Source organism: Dermacentor andersoni, chromosome 5 (assembly GCF_023375885.2).
Source record: "Dermacentor andersoni chromosome 5, qqDerAnde1_hic_scaffold, whole genome shotgun sequence".
In the NCBI taxonomy this organism is placed as follows: Eukaryota; Metazoa; Arthropoda; class Arachnida; order Ixodida; family Ixodidae; genus Dermacentor; species Dermacentor andersoni.
The window spans coordinates 113,651,307-113,670,784 of NC_092818.1; the positions used below are offsets into that span (position 1 = coordinate 113,651,307).

At 48.2% G+C, this 19,478-nt stretch overlaps 1 protein-coding gene across 1 annotated transcript in view; it reads right to left on the minus strand.

The window, feature by feature from the left end:
- LOC126531063 (uncharacterized) overlaps positions 1 to 5,522 on the minus strand; it is a 49,433-nt gene extending 43,911 nt beyond the window's left edge. Inside the window, exons 1-3 of the mRNA XM_050178448.3 lie at positions 5,489 to 5,522; positions 4,925 to 5,251; positions 3,107 to 3,167 (exon numbers count right to left, since the gene is read on the minus strand). Coding sequence (XP_050034405.3) covers positions 3,107 to 3,167; positions 4,925 to 5,251; positions 5,489 to 5,522 — 422 coding nt within the window. The remainder of the gene's footprint in view (positions 1 to 3,106; positions 3,168 to 4,924; positions 5,252 to 5,488) is intronic.
- Positions 5,523 to 19,478: the final 13,956 nt, after the last annotated feature.

Consider the following 19,478-nt stretch of genomic DNA (forward strand, 5'->3'; position numbering starts at 1 on the left):
TAGGACCCTTTCACGACCATCCCATGGACACTGCCAGGTTTGGTCACTTGGTGACGGGTCCATTACTTGCCTCAGCTGCCTCTGTTGCCTTCGTATTTACAATGGATGTGCATGGCGCCTCGGTGCGGCTCAGGAGACGTCTATCTTGGCGAATATCTTACACAGTGACTGAGCGCAGGACACAAAGCTTTGGCCACAGCTTCTGAGTAAGCGCTTTCGGTGCTCATTACGCTTTGTCCACACGGCACGAGTAGCGTATATGGTGCTTGTATTAAAGCGGAGATAGAAATGTATTCCGAGCTGTGCAAACATCTCGCTTATAAACTGGATGAGGACATCTCTTCCTAGATGACGCGGGACAACTAGCAGGAGTTCTGCGCCATCGGGGTGCATGTTGCGGTGGTAAAGAATGTTATCCTGAAGCAAGAACCTGTTGAGTGAGGAGTCGAGCGGGCCGGATTGCAGATGGTCAATAAGAGAGAGCAACGACGGATCTCTATGTTGTCCGTTGGCCACATGGATGAAGTATGTGATTGCTAAGACGTAGGTGTTGGGAACTGTTTTAGTGGAGTCGGATGGTTCAACGGGGGCGACGGGATAGGCAGTCGGCGTCAGTGTGTAACTTGCCAATTTCTGCACAACTGAGAACGTGTACTCCTGTAACCGCAATGCCCAACGGCCGAGCCTCCCTCTGGGGCCTGGTGCTGAGAGGCAGCATAGCGCATGATGGTCTGTTATGACCACGAATGGCCGTCCATATAGGTACGGACGGAATTTCAGGACAGCCCAGACGAGAGCTAGGCACTCCCGCTCAGTAATGGTGTAATTATTTTCCGACTGTGACAGAAGGCGACTAGCATACACTATCACTCGGTTAGCTCCGTTCTGTGTTTGAGCGAGGATAGCATGTATGCCATGGCCGCTTGCGTCGGTGTGAAGCTCTGTTCTAGCAACTGGGTCAAAATGAGCCGCACAGGTGGTGACGTGAGGGCAGAAACTAGCGATGCAAAGGAAGTCGCTTGGTCCGCGCCCCATGAAAAGGTCGCGTCCTTTTTGAGGTGTCCATTAGGGGTCGAGCAATGTCCGCGAAGTTCAGAACAAAGCGGCGAAAGTAGGAGCAGAGCCCAAGAAAACTGCGTACTTCATGCGTGGACCGCGGAACCGGGAACTCGCGGACGACACAGACTTTGTCAGGGTCTGGTTGGACACCAGTAGCACCAACTAGGTGTCCAAGTAATTTGATCTGGCGGAGTGGGCGTCACGGGATCTTCGCATGAGGACGTCGCAGCCGTGTTCGCGAGTCTGGTAAAGCGGTGAGCAATGTGCCTGCTTTTCGCTTGTTCAAACCGACGGCATTCTGTTGTGATAGTGTCAATCGTGCTGCAGTGTTTACACATGAGTATGTTGAAGGCATCGTCAGCTATGCCTTTCAACACGTGGCCAACCTTGTCCGCCTCTGGCATGTCTTTGTCAATGGTGCGGCCCAAGGCTAGCACGTCTTGGGTATATGCGACGTGCGATTCCGTCGACGTCTGATCTCTGGCCGCGAGTTCGTGCCGGGCTGTCATTTGTCGTACGATTGATCAGCCAAACAATTCACGCATCTTAACCTTGCATACATCCCAACTCGTCAGTTCTTCTTCGTGCGTGTTAAACCACACGTGAGCTGTGCCCTGTAGGTAGAAAATGACGTTGGAGAGCATTAGCGTCTCATCCCACCTGTGGCGCTTGCTAATGAGCTCGTACAATAGGAGCCAATCGTCGTCGTCATTGTTGTCTGTACCACAAAATGTGCCGGGGTCGAGGGGATGCGAAAGGACCACGGTTGCCGGAGCCACGGGCGCGAGCTGCGATGACGGCGTACTGTCTTCGGCCATGGAGGCGGGAGAAACGTGGCGTCTGCTCCGACGATCCAGGGCCGCGAGAAATAGAGCCCGCAACTTCCGCCAAAAAGATGTTATGGGGAGTATTTACTAAACAGTAAACGGCTAGCACTTGCCTAGTCAAGACTGCACAAGGCAGACAGGTTTTAGCACGTCTTTCAGTCCGACAGGAAAGACTCTGACCCAGCCTCAATACGTCTTTGTCTTCGCCACTGTTCGCGACAATATTTAGGCAATTTGCCCTGCGAACTGCAATGAGTGGTCGTAGTTTTTCTCAATGAAATAAGAGTTATTCAATTTAAGAGTTCATGTGCTACGTGTTATGTTACCAGTAAACATAGTATGAAGTTAGAAAAAGACCGCACAGAGACCTAGTTTATCACATTACACATACTTTCAATACACGTGTTTCCAGTGTTCATGAAGTGGTTTTACAGAGGAGTGGTGTGACTTCGAAGGGTAAAAAAATGTGCGACTAAACAGGAGTACCGATTTCAAATTTTGTGAAGCCGTCCACTCTGTGACAGTAGTACAGAGACACGCTGAAGGAGACTGATACACTAGTACGCGGGGCGCTTGATGGCGTACAAAAGATATTAACAGATCGCTAATATCTTTTGTCTTCACGGGGTGGTCCTGTACAGCCTTCTTGTATTCCCACAATGATAGTTTCAAATTATACGTACAATCAAGCTGCATCTTAGGGAACCCTGCTCATTCGGCGCACATTCCGGTGAGGCACATGTCTTCCATGCAGAAGAGCCTAAGGTGTTATGTAGCTCTGTAGAGAAGGTTCACTGCGCGTACATGCCTTTTTTGATGAACTCGCGAACAACGTCTGTTCAGAGCTCCTTGTAAAGTACGTACCACTTGTGACTCAAATTTTAAGGTGCTCTTAAATTTAGTGGTGCTTGGTTTTCTGGTTACAAAAAGCAACCAGTTCTTTGCTAGCCCCCTGACACCTTTAGCCCGCGTATTACTCGTAACAGCGCGAGTCTCGGCGTATTCTGGCGCTGAGAAGACTACGAACAAGTATTCTATCGGTACATCTCTTCGACACAGATTTAGAGGATTGATTAGGCACTAGGCAGGGTTATTGTAAAGTATCTCTGTGGAGAAGCTTCTCTCTGTAGTATCCACGTCAGCGGTATCCACTTTAGCGGCGCTTCCGCGATGAGAATGGGGACAGACGCTGAGAGTATTGGAACAAGTTTACAACTTACCAGAACCTACCGCCGTCTTCATTTGACACTGCAACCATCTTGATGGCCGCATCAGGCATATCTGGAAGCGAAGAACAAAAGGTGTTATCAAGAATATGAGAGGCGACAGCAAGTAAATGAACGGTGTTACCAACACTGATAGTTTTCTGCTGTTTATTAATTACTTGCCGCTCGGGTTGATGTGTTATCAGCATAGACAGATTGTACTGAGGGATTGACCACCTGGGGTTATGTGCAACCTAATCAGCCCTTTTCGACTGGGGTGTTGTGAAATTGGTTAGCTTAATTTTGAACTCTTACAGCGCGAATGTTTTCCCATGAAAGGTAAGAGTTAAAATAACTTTGTGTGAGTATAAAAATGTTTACACACATGTGCTTTGCCCTCAAGCAGAAACGCGAGTTTATGTAAGTTCTCGTACCTGGCAAAATATATCATCTGGCTGAAAATGCCACGATCATACAATAATCGCCGCCGTTATGGCCTTCCTCATCCACAGTTTCTGGGCCCAATAAAGAGGCCTGCTCTTCTGCTCGCGAGCGTTTGGGAAACGATGGAATGATACCTCACAACGTTCGTTCTCGTGGATGTGCTGAAAAGTAGTTAACAACGCTCTCAAGGTCTATTTTTGCAGCGCTGCTCGCAAAAGAGGGCAGCATCAAAAGAGGGCAGCAGACGTGGTAGTTTTGAAATTGGTGCCCACTGACCCCGAATAGAGTGATACGTGGTGCGGCGTCCGTCTCATGAAAAACGCGAATAGCTGAACCCGCCGCCTTGGCTGAAATGTAGAAAAGGGGCCTAATGCGCAAAGCGTCGAATTCGTAAACTGCTGTTTGCCATTGCCCGAACGGCTTCGCAGCTGTTATGGCCAACATCAACAATTGCTGGCATGCACTCCTCTCACAAAGAGTTCGGTAGCGCGAGTATTCTTTTAGGGGTACCTACGGAGCCAACTGCTATTTAGATTTTACGCGAAAGTAATAACTGAAGGAAGGTTAAAACTGCGCGAAAGATGAGGACAAGCGAAAGCAACACACAACACACCACGAGCGCAGTTGTGTGTTCCTTTCGCTTGTCCTCATTCTTTCATTTGATTTCATTTCATTTTATTAGCATAAAGACCCCTTTCGGGGTATTACATAAGGGGTGGTTAACACGTATACACAAGAAAAGGGAGGTGCTACAGGCAGGTGCGCAGTTTTACCCTTCCTTCAAGTATGAACCCACTAGCCCTCAAGAACGTTCTACGAAAGTAACAAGCACGTTCTTCTGTTTTATTTATGCATTAGATAGTGCAAGAATTATACGCATATTTATTTTTTATCTTATAGCATTAGCCAAGTGTCAAATGGTGCCCTTCGCCAGCAAACGGAAAAATCTGTTCTGTTTGTTTTTGTCTCAATAACAAAAATAAATTTACCTGTGGTGAAGGTTCTGTTCGTCCTTTCTTTAATGTTTCAGACAGTTACCTGAGGCGGAGCCTCTGAGAACCCAATTAAAGACAAAGCCGTTTGTTGCAGAACGCACACAACCATTTACATACAACTCGTGCGAAAAATGAAATATATAAAGTAAATGCTCAATGAAGATTCACAGCAAGAAACCACTACATTCAAACCAAGAACAGCATCTTCACCACGCGAGTTAGGGCAGGCCACGAGTGTGATCGCGCGAAAGTGTTGGATGTGGAAGGGTGGAGGAGAGGCGACGAAAGAAGAGGCGTTGGTCGCACCGAAAGGTCGATGCGATTGACCGACGTACGGTCGACCAAAGCGTAGCAGCTCCGGCTTGGAGATAGGACGCAGGCGGCCTGGCAGCACGTCCAGATGGAGGCGGCGTTCTGACCAGGAAGCTGGGCGCCAACTCGGGCTCATAGCCCGACTGCTGGCGCTCTGCTGGCGGGCGCAGGTCGGGCAGCAGTACGTGATCGGTTAGAGTTGCGACGCCTGGGAGCGGGTTGGCAGGAGGCCCCGGTCGGCTGAAGTCCTCCTGGAGGGTGAGCACCGGCACCTGACGGCCTGACTTCAGAGCCCGGTCCGGTGGCCGACCTTCACCCTTGCGTTGCTTCTTGGAATTCTCCCTCTCTTCTGCCAGTTCGCCTCGCTTTTCTGCCGTTCTGGCCGATTTGTCTTTGCCTGATTGGTGACCTTCAGAGTTCCGTGTCCACAGGCGACTGGCCCCTGGAAACTCCGTGGATTTTTCCGATTGAATTTCCTTCCTTTTATTTTATCTCCTTGCTCAGCGCGTTCTCTTGCCTGACGCTCTTCAATCTCGCCGTCTTTCACCTAGCACGGGATTCGCCTCCACGCACGCACTCTTTTATCGTTCTCTTATTTTCACCTCCCCACCTCGGCACCATCTCGCGCGATACACATACCACTTACCATGAGCGTGGTCACTTCTGTCATTATCGTTCATCTCTAAGGCAAATATGCGACACTTTCATTCATTTGGTTTCATTTAATATATGTGTTTCAACAGCCTGCACTAAATTTACAGGAATACATAAATAAAAGTTGTCATTGCTAGAGTACCACCCACTTATACCAAAAGCCAATTCGTTCAACGATGTATGACACCTTTGGAAGTAATGTATGACCGCCGGTCTTCCGAATTCATTAGCTGCATTAAGCAGAAAACGATTCTCTTTAGTGCAGCTTGCGTGCTTTCAGAAAGTTGCAACAACATTACAGTGCACGCAAGAGTGAGCAATAAAAGGTAACAACATACATAACGCTATAGGAAACATTACACGGCATGCTTCCGTGGTACCAAGAACTGGTATTGAGTAATTAGGTCGCTCAGAGATTAGGGCGAATGGCAGAACGTGTTTCAGTAACGATAAATTTTAGCTCTGACCAAAAGCGTAGCATGAATGTATAACATACTTCCTTGAAGTTCAGCATGTTCTACACGTTCTTAGTCCCACTGTCGGTAAACCTCGCTAACCGTATGCATCGTGTAGACGATTGCATCCGCCGAATAGCGTGTTACGGGTGGTTCTGAGCAACTCCACTATATACAGGTGGCTCATTTGACCTCTCCTAGTGATTGTGCGGTTGGTTCTACGAGAGAACAGGAGGACGCCGAGTAATCACTTTAGCTAAAACACAGCTCTGTCAGTTCTCCGCTCTAGGTGGGACGAAGTGTGTGTATTTGCTGACAGATGAAGCAGGGCACATGGACAGTGGATATTTGATTTGACCCAGCAACATTTTTTGTGTTGCCCCGATCACTATTTAACATACGAGGAATGCCGTGATAACATAGTCCAGCTCTGGCACTTCCATTGATGGCTATGTCTCTTATACTAGCATTGTTGAATGCCCACGGGCATTCTGTGTAGGTGCGGCTAAAGCCAGGTAGCTCGACAAGCCCGTTCCGAAAAAAACACGTTAAGAGCTGAAATGATACAAATGCTACGTAAGTAAACGTATATCTTAAACGCACACAGAACACAATACTGAGGTACTACGTCTTAACTGGTGTACCGATTAAATAAGCTTCAGCCAGCCGAAGCTTTAGCAAGTTCATGCTTTACACGAAATGTCGGGCCGTCAAAAGCAACACGCATGATTACTCGTTGAGCTCTGGTGGCCCCTGAGGCAAAGAATCAGCGACCGCATGAAGTGGCAGCTTTCAATGTAGACCGTTCAGTGTTATCGCTAGCGCGCACATAGTCTGCACTCTGTAACAAGATGTAGAAGTAAATAATTTACAAACACTCATTTTAACTCAATGGCGAGCGCGTCTAATGCATTACTCGTTTAGATTTCTGCGCTAAATGCAAGCGAGTCAACCTGGTGAGTCGTATCAGTTGGCTGCCTACTGCCTCAAGCCAAAATGGCAAAATTAGGTGACGTACCTGCAGCAGTACGTAAGTGTACAAAAGACGTGTTTTTCACTTTCCCAATCTTTGCACTGTGCAGCAACAATCAGCGTCACTGACGCAGACTTTAGGAAAAAAGAAACATCGCGCAAGTGCACCGATACAGTATGCGGCTCCGGTTGCAGGACAGACATTTGCATACATAGACCAAGGACTTCTGTTGTATCTTTTCTGTCTTTTACGCCGACAACCACAAAGTGCTTGGCCAGCACAGCGCATGTGCGTTCGATGAAACAACGCGATCTAATATCTCGGTCGAGAAGGAATGTGATAAAGGTGAACGTGAGCATCCATGGGATGCTGGATCCAGCCTGCATCTGTGCTCGACTGCGGCGCCCCTTGAAGGTTGCGGAAATCACGAATTCCAAAAGAATCGCCACAATGACTTTCTCTACGTCCATTTCATTACTGCAAACAGCATGATGTCACTCGGGCTCAGTTATAAAAAGAATTATAATATTAAAGTTACTGTAGATACCATTATTAAAACAGCATTTACGAGATCATCACTGTTATTTCGCTTTTGTTACTTTTTGGGTTTTCTTCTTTACGTACGAGTAAAAATATGGCAGCGTTCATATGCTCTCTCTTAATTTATTGCTGTCAGTTTATTAACCATGTATCGTATGCCAACTAGGTTATTGTCGCCACTGTGATTTTTTTGTAGTGCATGCTTTCTGAAGCTGTTTCTCAGCTTTTGGTACTGACACACACACACACACACACACACTCACACACACACACACACACACACACACACACACACACACACACACACACACACACACACACACACACACACACACACACACACACACACACACACACACACACACACGCACACACGCACGAACGCACGCACGCACACACGCACACGCACACACACACACACACACACACACACACACACACACACACACACACACACACATATGGAGCTGTGGTCATAAAAGCTAAACCCTCAAACGTTTTGACACTTCTGCAATCTCCTACATACTCAATTGAGCGTTTCCATCGCGTCGCTAGTGCTGTAAATCTAGCGCGGGAAAAAGGCCGGGAAGCACGGCCTAGAGCAGTATTCTAGAGGTGAGGACAAATGCAAAGCACGTGCTTGTGAGCATTTTTATGTCCACATAAAGTTTGTTTTATCCCTTACCCTGCCTGTGGAAAAACCAACGCCCACTAAATTTCATTATTAAGCTAACCAGTTCCAGTCAACAACATTTGAAACCTGCTAAGTCACGCACGAAAACAACGTAATGGAGAGGACTTAAAGAACTGGAAGTGGCCGACGCGGAGCCGTTGACATTTTGCTGCGAAATGACACATTGAGCAGAGAGAGAGAGAGGGGGGTCATAAAATCAGGGAAGTTAACCAGAGGCACGTGTCCGGTTTGCTACCCTGCACTGGGGTGGGGGATATGAAGGTATGAAAGAGGGCAAAGGTAGAGAGAACAAAAAGAAATAAAAAGAACAGGAACAGGTAACACAAAAGGCGTTCCAACCACAGACGATCACACAGGCCGGTCGATCTCAATAAGCGCAGTGGCGCTTGCACGGCCTTCTGATGCGATGTTAAGTCGCGCCGCTGTAAAGTCCCATTGTCTGTTGCTTGTTGACATTTCGCTGTTTCACAACTGAAGTCATGAATTTATACCCTTCCGCTAAAGGTATTTATTTGTCAGCCGATGCAAAACGTTGCCTCTGTAGTGACAATAACTTTGCATTCGGCGTAAGTGCTCTGTGGGCGATGTTATGGTCGGTTTGGTTTGACCAGCAATTCGCTGACGATTGGTAGCACTGTCACGCAAGTTACGCTGCGAGAGTTACTCTCCCTGTCTACGGTGCCTGCTGGGAACCCCTGTAGAAAAGGAGGTAAATGAGTTCTATAACGCCAACTAGTACTGCGCCTGAGAGAACGGGTACATAAGTAAGTGAAACAAGCAGTTAGAACTAACAATTTTCTTTCAAATTGACACAATTGTGTCCTTTGATGTTTTGTACCATGTAAGGGTGAAATACCATGTTTTTTTCCCGGCATGCTTAATCTGAAAGCATTTCGCCGCTATATATATTCCGCCATTACTGCTAAAAATGATACTTCTGCCTAGCAGTGCTGGCAAGCTGACAAAAGGTGAAGCGCCAATAGTGATGGCACACAAGAAGAAATACAGACAGAACGAGGCGTATTTCTTCTTGTGTGCCGTCACTATTGGCGCTTCACCTTTTGAAGGAGGAAGACGAAGTGATTCTTTGATAGAACGCTTGTGCATTTGTCTCCGCTTTTTCGCTTTGTTTCCCTGAATTTCTGGGAGCTGCCGCTCCCTCCTTGCGGCAATGGATGAAGAAATCTCCGAGGACTTTCCTGGTGTGCAGCCGTCAGGTCGGCTAGCGTCCAGGAAACGTGGAAGTGCGTCAAGCGATACAGACAGCGAGGCCACTGAGATATGTTCGGACAGCTACGACTCGTCGGACGATGACTTCCAGGTCGTGATGAGTAGATCAGCGAAAAGAAGACTACTGCAGGCATCTTCGTCGCCAAGTGCTTCTACCGTGAAGAGTGCACCGCTGTGCTGGCCGCACACTGTGCTCTTTATGCCCGTGGACCCGGCGACCAATTTGCGGCTCCTCAACAGGCAGGTCCTCTCTTCTTTACTCGAGAGAATCGCACCAAATGAGATTAAAGACGTGCGAATAAACTCGCGGAAAAATGTCCTGGCAGTTGATGTGCTACATCGCAGTGCCCTACAATACCTACGTAATATAACTGATATCGACAAGGTAAAGGTGCGATCAATGATCCCTACAGGCGGCGATGGTACTGCGGGCGTCATTTATGACGTCGACGTTGCCATTCCTAATGACGACTAGCCAACGCTGATAAAGCCAACGACAGAAGGCAATTTCATTACAAGGATTTCCAGATTGGGAAACACACGCTGTGTGAAGATTTTGTTTGAAGGAGACAACCTTCCTTCCCACGTCAAAGTAGGACATGTCCGCCATCCAGTACGACCATTCGTACCGAAGCCCCTCCAGTGTTTCAAGTGTTGCAAGATTGGCCACGTGAAGGGTGTCTGCGTGAACAGCTTAGTGTGCCCGCGGTGCTCTGAGTCCCATTCAGAAGACGCCTGCAGCGCACATGTTCTAAAGTGCCCTAACTGCAGTGGTCCTCACAAGGCCTCTTCAAAGGATTGCCCGCGGATGCGGAAGGAATTCACGATTCTAAAACGCATGGTGCGCGACAATTCAACGCATCGAGAGGCTGCTACCGCTGTTTGGCGATGTCGGCATCGACACCGAAAACGTTCAAGAAATTCCGCAACTGCAGATAGGTACACGCCAGCTACAGTCACAAGGGCTGCCGCATCTCCACACTGCGCCACCAAGACAGATTCAAGGAAAGCGAACAAAGAGGAGAGGCTCGCCCGTCCTGAAGAATGGCCTGACCTACCGAGGGCACAACTCCCTGCTAAGTTACCTCAAAACGCACCGACTTCAACGGCTTCTGCAACTGTTGAAGCGACGCTGGCTGATGATCTCCAGGTCATCAACATTCTGCGGTCGCTCATGAGTGCCATTCGCGTTATACTTACCAACATGAAGTCTTCGTCTGCGCAAAGCGCACTACAGGTGCTGGACACTTTGAGTCCAGTACTTGCAGCTCTTGGTTAAAATCATGGCTCTCCAGAAGCCGTCATTTCGTGATGAAGTCCGAAACGCGTCGATATTTCAGTGGAACGCCAGAGGACTGAAGTCACGCATGTCGGACTTTCGACAGTTTGTGTTCACGAATAAGTTCCCAGTCATCGTCATCTGCGAGCCCCTATCAGATAACATCAGACTGTCCGGGTATGAATGTTCCATGTCCGCCACCCACGGAGAAGGCAGCAAGATCATCGTATTCATGCGACGTGATCTTACGTATGTCCATCACCCAGTGTCGCCTGACCAAGAAAACCAATACGTCTGTCTGACAGTGAAGAAAGGCAAGCTCACTTTCACATTAATTGGAGCATACATATCGCCCTCAAGTCGGTTGGACTGCGAGAGATTACGGCAAATCACCACAGCGACTCCGCAGCCTTTGGTGATTACTGGAGATTTTAATGCCCACCACCATCTCTGGGAAAGTTCTAAGATAAACTCGAGAGGCAGAAGATTAGTGTCATTTGCCTCCGAACAAGAACTGTGCTTGTTAAATGATGAAGCCCCACCTTTCTACGTGGAGCTGCCTACTGTAGCTGCCTGGACCTGACCTTTGTTTCACGCTCCTTCACTAGAAAAGTCAGGTGGTTTCCGGATATTGAAACGCGGGGAAGTGACCACCTACCCACTTATCTTAGGGTTGAAGGGTTGACGGACTCCAGGTTAGCCGCCGTCACACAATGTATCGACTGGCCAATGTTCAAGTCAATTGTCGAAGACGGCTGTCGTGACGACTTGTCGACTAGCCTAGAGGACATCATAAAAGGTGCCCTAGAGGCTGCGAAACATTCGCTTCTGAGAACGTCTACACGCACCGAATACGACATTGAGCTAGAGAAGCTTCGTGCAATTCGTCGTCGTGCAGAGCGAAGATACAGGCGCACGAAGTCTATACATGACTCGAGGTTGGCCAGAAGAACTCAAAAGAAAATTCAGCGTCGCATGGACAAACTTGCATCACAAAGATGGAAATTATTCTGCGAATCTTTGGATCCACGAAAACCATTGTCTCACATACGGAGAACTGTTCGTGGTCTCCGTGGAACCCCTTCGCAGCGCCACCCTTTTAAGTCTTTGGCCCTTCACCAACAATGCAGCGAGATTGACGTAGCGGAAGCTTTCTGCAGGAGGATTGCTGGCGAAACTAGTTGCGCTGGAACATCGACGCTCCGCCACTCACCGATTTCACGCGACTCCCGCATGGATAGTCCTTTCTCCATGGACGAGCTCGAAGCTGCACTGGCCTTGTGCAAGCGTTCATCTTCACCAGGACCCGACGGTATAACCTACCACGCCCTGTGTAATCTTGGCGATGAGGCTCGAAAAGTGCTCCTGCTCCTGTTCAACAGCTCCTGGCAGACAGGTACGGTTCCCCAAGAATGGAAGACCGGTCGCCTAATTCCACTGCTCAAGCCTGGCAAGTCGCCTGTAGACATTGCATCATACCGACCAATTGCGCTTGCCAGTTGCATCGGAAAACTAATGGAGAGGATGGTTCTAGCACGGCTAGAATGGTACCTCGAACATTACCAGGTATATCCAGATGCAGTGGCCGGTTTCAGGCGTGGCCGTTCTTCCATAGACACCGTTATCGACTTGGTGACGTACGTCGAGCACCAGAAGTCCGGCAAAAGATTATCTGCTGCCCTGTTTCTGGATGTTGAAGGAGCGTACGATAACGTAACGCACGAAGCGATTTTCAACGCGTTAGAGGCAGTAGGACTTGGCGGCAAAGTATATTTTTGGATAAGTAGCTATCTACATAAGAGATCATTTTTCGTACTTACCGAGGATGGCCCGACCTCCCAGCATTACAGTAACCGTGGGGTGCCTCAGGGCGGAGCACTCAGCCCAACGCTCTTCAGTCTAACACTCATTGGACTCACCGACATCCTGCCAGGCACCGTTAGGCTCTCCATCTATGCCGACGACATTTGCATTTGGACGTCGGCTGTGACGCGACTGCAGCTTCGCGCGCGGCTTCAAAAGTCAGCTACTTTAAATTATCCTACCTTCGAGAACAAGGACTTCGTATATCATACGAGAAGTGCGCAGCGGTGGCATTTACCAGGAAATCAATGTCTCCATACGTGATATCCGTCGACAGACACATGATCTCGTACAGCACGAGTCACAGATTTTTGGATGTGGTCCTTGACAAAAATCTCTCCTGGACCCCTCATGTGAATTATGTGAAAAAACGCCTGACAGGAATTTGCCATATGTTTAAGTTCCTTGCAGGAAAGACCTGGGGAGTGCCAATACACTCTATGCTGCAACTGTACAGGGTCCTCTTTATTGGATTCCTGCGGTACAGCCTACCTGTCATGTCCAACACCTGCAGAACTAACCTGAACATAATCCAAAGCAACCAAGCCCAAGCACTCAAGATATGTCTCGGTCTACCGCGGAGTGCGTCAACGACTGAAGTTATTGCAGTCGCTCAAGATTTCACTATTAGAACGCACATTAGCGTTGAAACAATGCGTGTGCACATAAGACACTTCGCCCGGACCCCTACCCACCACCTAGCAAGTCTCTCAGAAGATAGGCCACACACGACATTCAGTGCGACTGTCTTCGCGCACCGTGCCTCTTTCAGGTCAGGTTACACACCTGCGGCAATGCCTTCCATTCCTCCATGGTGTATGCGCCGTACTCAAGTGCACCTTACAGTCCCAGGACTTCAGAAAAAGTCGGACTTGCCATCATCAGCGCTCAAGCAACTAACTTTACTTCTCTTGTACGAGAAATACAGCGACTGCACACACGTCTACACTGATGGATCAACTACATCAACCAGTTCCGGCGGCGCTGTAGTTATACCAGCAATGAGAATAACCAAGCGGTTCAAGACATCCCATGTCACTACGTCTACAGCTGCAGAGCTCGCGGCTCTCCGCGACGCGCTTCAAGTGATAAATACTGAAAGTCCTAGAAAATGGGCAGTCTTCTGCGATTCAAGGCCGGCCTTGCAATGTGTGCATTCATTTCTCCGACATGGAACTCACGATCAGCTCACGTGCGAAATCGCGGAACTTGTCCATCGCTTAAGAGAAAAATGCCATGATATCTATTTTCAGTGGATACCAGGTCATGGCGGTATCATTGGTAATGATGACGCCGATAAGGCAGCTCGGACGTCAAACGAAGAAGACCGCTGCGTCCACATTCCGCTCTCAAGGACCGACGCCGCGAGACAACTTGGCATTCTGGCACGCATGATCTCCTTAGCAGAGTGGAATACCGTACATACAAGGCGCACAAGACTGCACCGACTAAACCCATCACTTCAACTCAGACCTCCAGCCGGTGTGCACCGGCGTGAAGCGTCTCTTCTGTGTCGGTTATGGCTTGGAGTGGCCTTCACGAATGCCTACTCAGCACTAATTGGAATGGCTGATAGTCCTGCATGTGTGTTTGCGCATGCGAGGAGAACATTGACCACATATTGTGCCATTGTCCTCAATTTCAAGCACAAAGACAGTATTTGTCCGGCACATTGAGGAAACTAGACGATCGTCCTCTGAGTGAACAGACAATATTAGAGCACCATCCCGACCGAACATCGGCTCAGAAGGCAGTGAAGGCACTTTGGTGTTTTCTCAGAACTTCTGGTTTGCTCGAGCGACTTTAACTGAAGTGCTGTCCGTACACGTACCTACACCTTCTCTCGCCCTTCTTTCTCTTCCCCTTCTCCCTTCCCCCTGTGTAGGGTAGCCAACCAGACTATTGACTGGTTAACATCCCTGCCTTCCTGTATTCTTCTCTCTCCCCCCCCCCTCACCTTTTGAAAGCTATGCACCAACTAGCCCCACAACGTGTTTTACTGGCAAGCTGAGTCAGGCACGTACCCAAGGGGGGCCCGGGGGGCGGGGGGTGGGGGGGGGGCCCTCCGAAATTAAGTGGCGTAGCTCTCCCCCCCTTCCCTCCCGTCCACGTCACCACTCTTCGCACACGTTCCTAAACGCCAAATCAAGCTTGAGACTGGGCAGCTATTCGGCGATCAACATTTTGCTGCCTCTTTCGCTGATTTTGGATGGCGGTAGTTATCGGCATCTCCTGGGATGTGAAGGCTAGTTTTCTATCAATCGGTGCCCGCGCGATTAACTTCAGATGCATTAATTTAAGCTAAGGTCACGCGCCTGCCTGTTCCTTCGTTAGGTCAACGTTTTTTCTTTGGGCTCATCGATGGACCAGGAAAGGCATTCAGTTCGTAGTAAGCTGGTCTGTGTGCTCTTGGAACGAGTTGCGGTGGGAGAAAACGCCAGCTGCGTTTAACTTTTCCCTTTGCCTCATTACTTCTTCGAGTGACGGCTCGCCGTGACGCTGGCAGATCCTCGGATATTCATGATATGGATTAGAAAGGTGGAAAATAAGATCTTGCCAATCAGCGTCCGTCGTGAAACCCTGTAATAACCGTTAAACCCATAAGCAATATGAATGTCACCCGTTACCTCGTCTGGTTTTCCCCTAATTGTACAGCACTTTCGAGCGAATTGAACACTGCAAACAAGCGTTGCAAGGAGTTCAGAAATTACGCGATCTACTAAGGTAGAGAGTCGAGGAAGCTGCCAAGGAGGAAGTAAAAGCAAAAATTAACAAATTTAACCCGTGTTTGTGAAAATATTTAGGGATCAACACCTTTTTATTTAAAAAGGAAGTAGAGAAAATGCCACCGGAAGTGAAGACTGATTCCGTGTGTTTGGAATGACTCTTCTACAGTTTCAGTCGAGCCGCCTGCCGTAGCCACTTCTCTGCCGTGCTTATGTGGTGTTTTTTCTAACCTCCTTCGGTAGGCGCAGTACGTCTAGAACCGTAGCGTCCGGCGCTTTACGTGGTTGTACGGGACCGGCGGCTACGCATCGTTAGGTGCCTTCCCAAATAACAATACGAGTCGGTTTTGGCACTTGGTAGAGCAGTAAACGAAGAATTCAAAATAAGTGTGATTGTGCCGGAAATATGTATTTCTCTAAAATTCTTGCAGACGTAATTTAAAAACGCCATTAAGACCCCTTATTTTAGACTCACTTGTTTAATTGTTCTTCGCAGTTTTCTTCGTACGCTTATTTCCTGCGCGAGTCAATTTGATGTGGTTCCTTGTTTGCCAAGTAACGTAGAGGTGCATCTCACAGGCGTACCTGTGACGTACACCTCATTTCATTTCTTTTTTGCGGGTTTACGCGTATTTATGGAAAACGGTAGGAATTATTCACGTTTGTTCTACTAAAGGTGCCCCCTCCCCCTTCATTTTCATACAAAGGTTACCTTAGGTTAGGGCCCCCAAACCCCACTGAAAAGAATCCTGAGTACGTGCCTAAGCTGAGTAGTGTATGCCTTCTAGTTATGCATGTAGCTTACAATAACAGTGCAATGGAAGACTCGCCTTGCTGAAATGTTACAAGTTAATTCTTTTTCGTGTGCCAGAACGGACTCGTTTGCAGAAGGTTGTTTTCACAGAGGGCAATAAATTACCTACATAGTTCAGCGTCCACCCCTTTGTTAGACCAACGCTTAGCTGATAGATGCCATGTGATTTAAGCAAACCACATTACCATAACATTAGGTAACTCGAGGTCAAGGTTCGAGGTTTCTGGCCTTCGCGGCTACTTTCATCGTATTCTTTTAGTTTCCTGTGCTTCACGTTGACGACGCTTTAAGAAAGGGCGTCTTTACTGCACTCACGGTGAACGCGTTGGTTATTTAGTTGGCGGAATAGGAAGGAAATGACAGCTATGCAAGGAAGTGCACGGCAGTAGTACTACAGTAGGCTCATGAGGACGGTTATAGAAGAGTGGAGTAGCGGAACAGAGTGTAACAGTAGAGAGCGACCAGACAGCAGGTAGCCTTTAAACGGCAACACAAACTAGTGTATACTTTCAAAGACAAGTCCATGAACTGCCATCGTGTGAGTGTGGTATTACTCGGGGAAATACGCATGGATAAGAGTAGGTGAAATTAATCGCATCAAGTGGATTTCCGGGTCCAAGATCCCGCGATTTTTTCTCCTTAGATGAAAAAGTGTCCGATTATTAGCACAATTAAAACTGACCTCGCACTACATGCTAAGAAAAAAAGAAAGGAAACGTACAGCAGGAGGTCAAGCCATATCGGCATGGTCGAAAACGTTCTGGTGCTTAGTACTACTGCCGTCACACCTCTACTTCAAGACAGAAATTTCATCTTTGGCACACGATGTTTTCATCTATAGCTCTTCAACAACACGTTCGTTTAATTTATTCAGCTGAACGAAAAAGGTAAGAACAAAGTAATAAAATTACGGCAGCCACAACCCCAGTTGAGTGCGACGTGATGCGAAGCATTGTTGCTTGATTAGGAGGGTTCTCACGAATCGTGTGAGTTTTCTGGAGCGAAACAGTGACCGCAGCTGTAACGTGGGTGCGAACTGGTGGTATCTTCAACTGGAATGACGCAGTAGTTGTTGAAAATGAAATGTTTCATCACATCGAAGTGTTAGACATAAATATGCGCATTATTTTACAGTACCCGAATGCGACGGCGAGCCTGGAGCGGATATTGAAGCGCAGGTACTTTGTTGCCATGTATAGAGCACGCGGGCAGCCACTATGTCGCGGCGAGCTTTTCGGACATTCTGGCGGGAAACGGTCCTACAGAGCCACGTGGAAGCTCTTCGAATCTCTCAGGGCCTCTACTTGAGTTGGAAGGAGGGCGCCTCTGTTTCATAGCAAGTTCTGACGTCACCTAGACGCGTCAAAAGACATCTAACGTAAATCGTCACTTAGATTGCTGGACGCCTAGGGCTGACCTAAACGTCAACATTCACCCCTTGTGGAAGAACCCCGGCGCACTTTTCTGGGGAGCCGAGAGTGGATGTGTCAAATGAAGAGCGATTGCGCACTGTCTAACCTGCACTTCGGGCCCGGTCTAGACATTTGATAAACTCTAGCTGCTTCTCGGAAACGGTCAGACAGAAGCGGAGAGCGGATGTAGAAAGTTGAGTGATTGTACGCTGGTTCACCGGCACTTAGGACACCACCTAGGCGTTTGATAACTACACCTGCTTCGCGAAAAGGGCCAGCCAGCTAGTAGAAAAAAACAACGGGCAACGCTCAACAAGAATACTTCGCATTGATTCCGCTTGCTACGCATGCGCGCTTAGAAGCAGCAGGAGCAGGCTCTTGAACCAAAGCCGCCGTTCGTACACAAGGTACTGTGCGGGAACCACTGTGCAAAATGGCTTGTTTTAACTGCTACGTCTGCAGTTTTTCTTAATCGATCAATTTTTTCACATATAAAAATTACTTTTCTTTAAATCATTTTATTGTCATAAATAATATCGCATAAGCAGGATCTTTGTTTGGGAGAGGTGTGAACAGCAGCATTAGGTGCTTGTTGTGGCACTTGAAAACTATTGTTCTACTTCCTAAATATTCACCTCAATCGTCACTACAATATTACGGTTTATGGTTGGCAAAACAAGCAGAAACAAAAGTCCCGCCAGAGCAACAAAGCAACAATGAAATGTTTACTGTCTATCTTCCACGTAACGCCGGATGTCATTCCTTTCGCTTTTGAACAGCTCGCTGAGCGGATATGTTCTGAACGATGGCTGGTGAAGCGGACGTCACGTGCGACCTTCTATCCTCAACCAGCTGCGTGAAGTGGCCACGTTTTTTTTTTTAATTTTTTGTCCCATGGCGTAGAGCATCCGACGGTCTAAATATCTGCGCGTAAGCAGCAGCCGGAAGGACCTTGTGTTCTGCTTAGTGCGTACAGAAAAACCTATTTTCGGCGCAGCTGTCAACTGTTGAACGTACACAGTAGGTTGCACAGCAGTCTTTGTTTTCGATGAACCGCATGGCGACGCTGTACGATCGACGACCGCGTTGCTAATTTAGGGTGTCGTCACTGAAAACGACAACCACTTGGGAAGTATTTTCGAAATTTCTGACGCTGTAAGCGAGCTACCCTTCGTTTATCGGGGTTGTTAAAGAAATTTCGAAACCACACGGAGTGTACTTCCAACACATTTCGAGCGCGATGACACGCATCCTGTGGTTCGTAGAACTTCTCGGCATTGACCGGCCGGCTACTGTAACCATGTGTCCGACACCACGATTGGTTGGCACCTGTTCCTCCGAAGTTTTTAGCAGAAAAAACACATTTTTTGTGTTTACAGTAAGTAGAATGACTGCAATGGGAATATATGAGATTGAAAGCAAACTAAAACCTATAGTGGGACGTACCCATAGTCCTCAGTGCAAAAGCTCCGCGGCACCTACAAAGTTGCCTAAGGGGCAAATACTCCGTGGCGCATGCCTTGCGGCCCCAGTGCACATAGAGTCGCCCCTGTGGCGCTTATATAACATTAGACTGCACTATCACTAGGATCGGCCCACCTAACTGCGAGATACCCCGCCCACCCGCTCACAAAAAGGGCTGCACTCCGTAAAGAATGCTTCATCACAGCTCTTGCTGCTAAAACTCTGCTAAATGATGGTCTCGCCTTTCCTCCCTTACGCATAATCTTGTAGTCTTCATTCTGATAATGGCTCGACGCGGATGGATAAAACGCTAAAGAGTGATAATGACTTATAATGATCGGAACGTCGTCAGCGCACCCGGCGCCGCCACCTGCAGTAGCTTGCTTGCGTCATCGATTCACCTTGCGCCGCCGTCAGCAACAGTTCGTGTCGCCACAGCACTGTCGTTTATACTGGGCGGATCAAGTCGCATAACATTGATAACGGCACCGGGCTGCGTGGAGATGAGCAAGTGGCACAATGCTCACGCGTA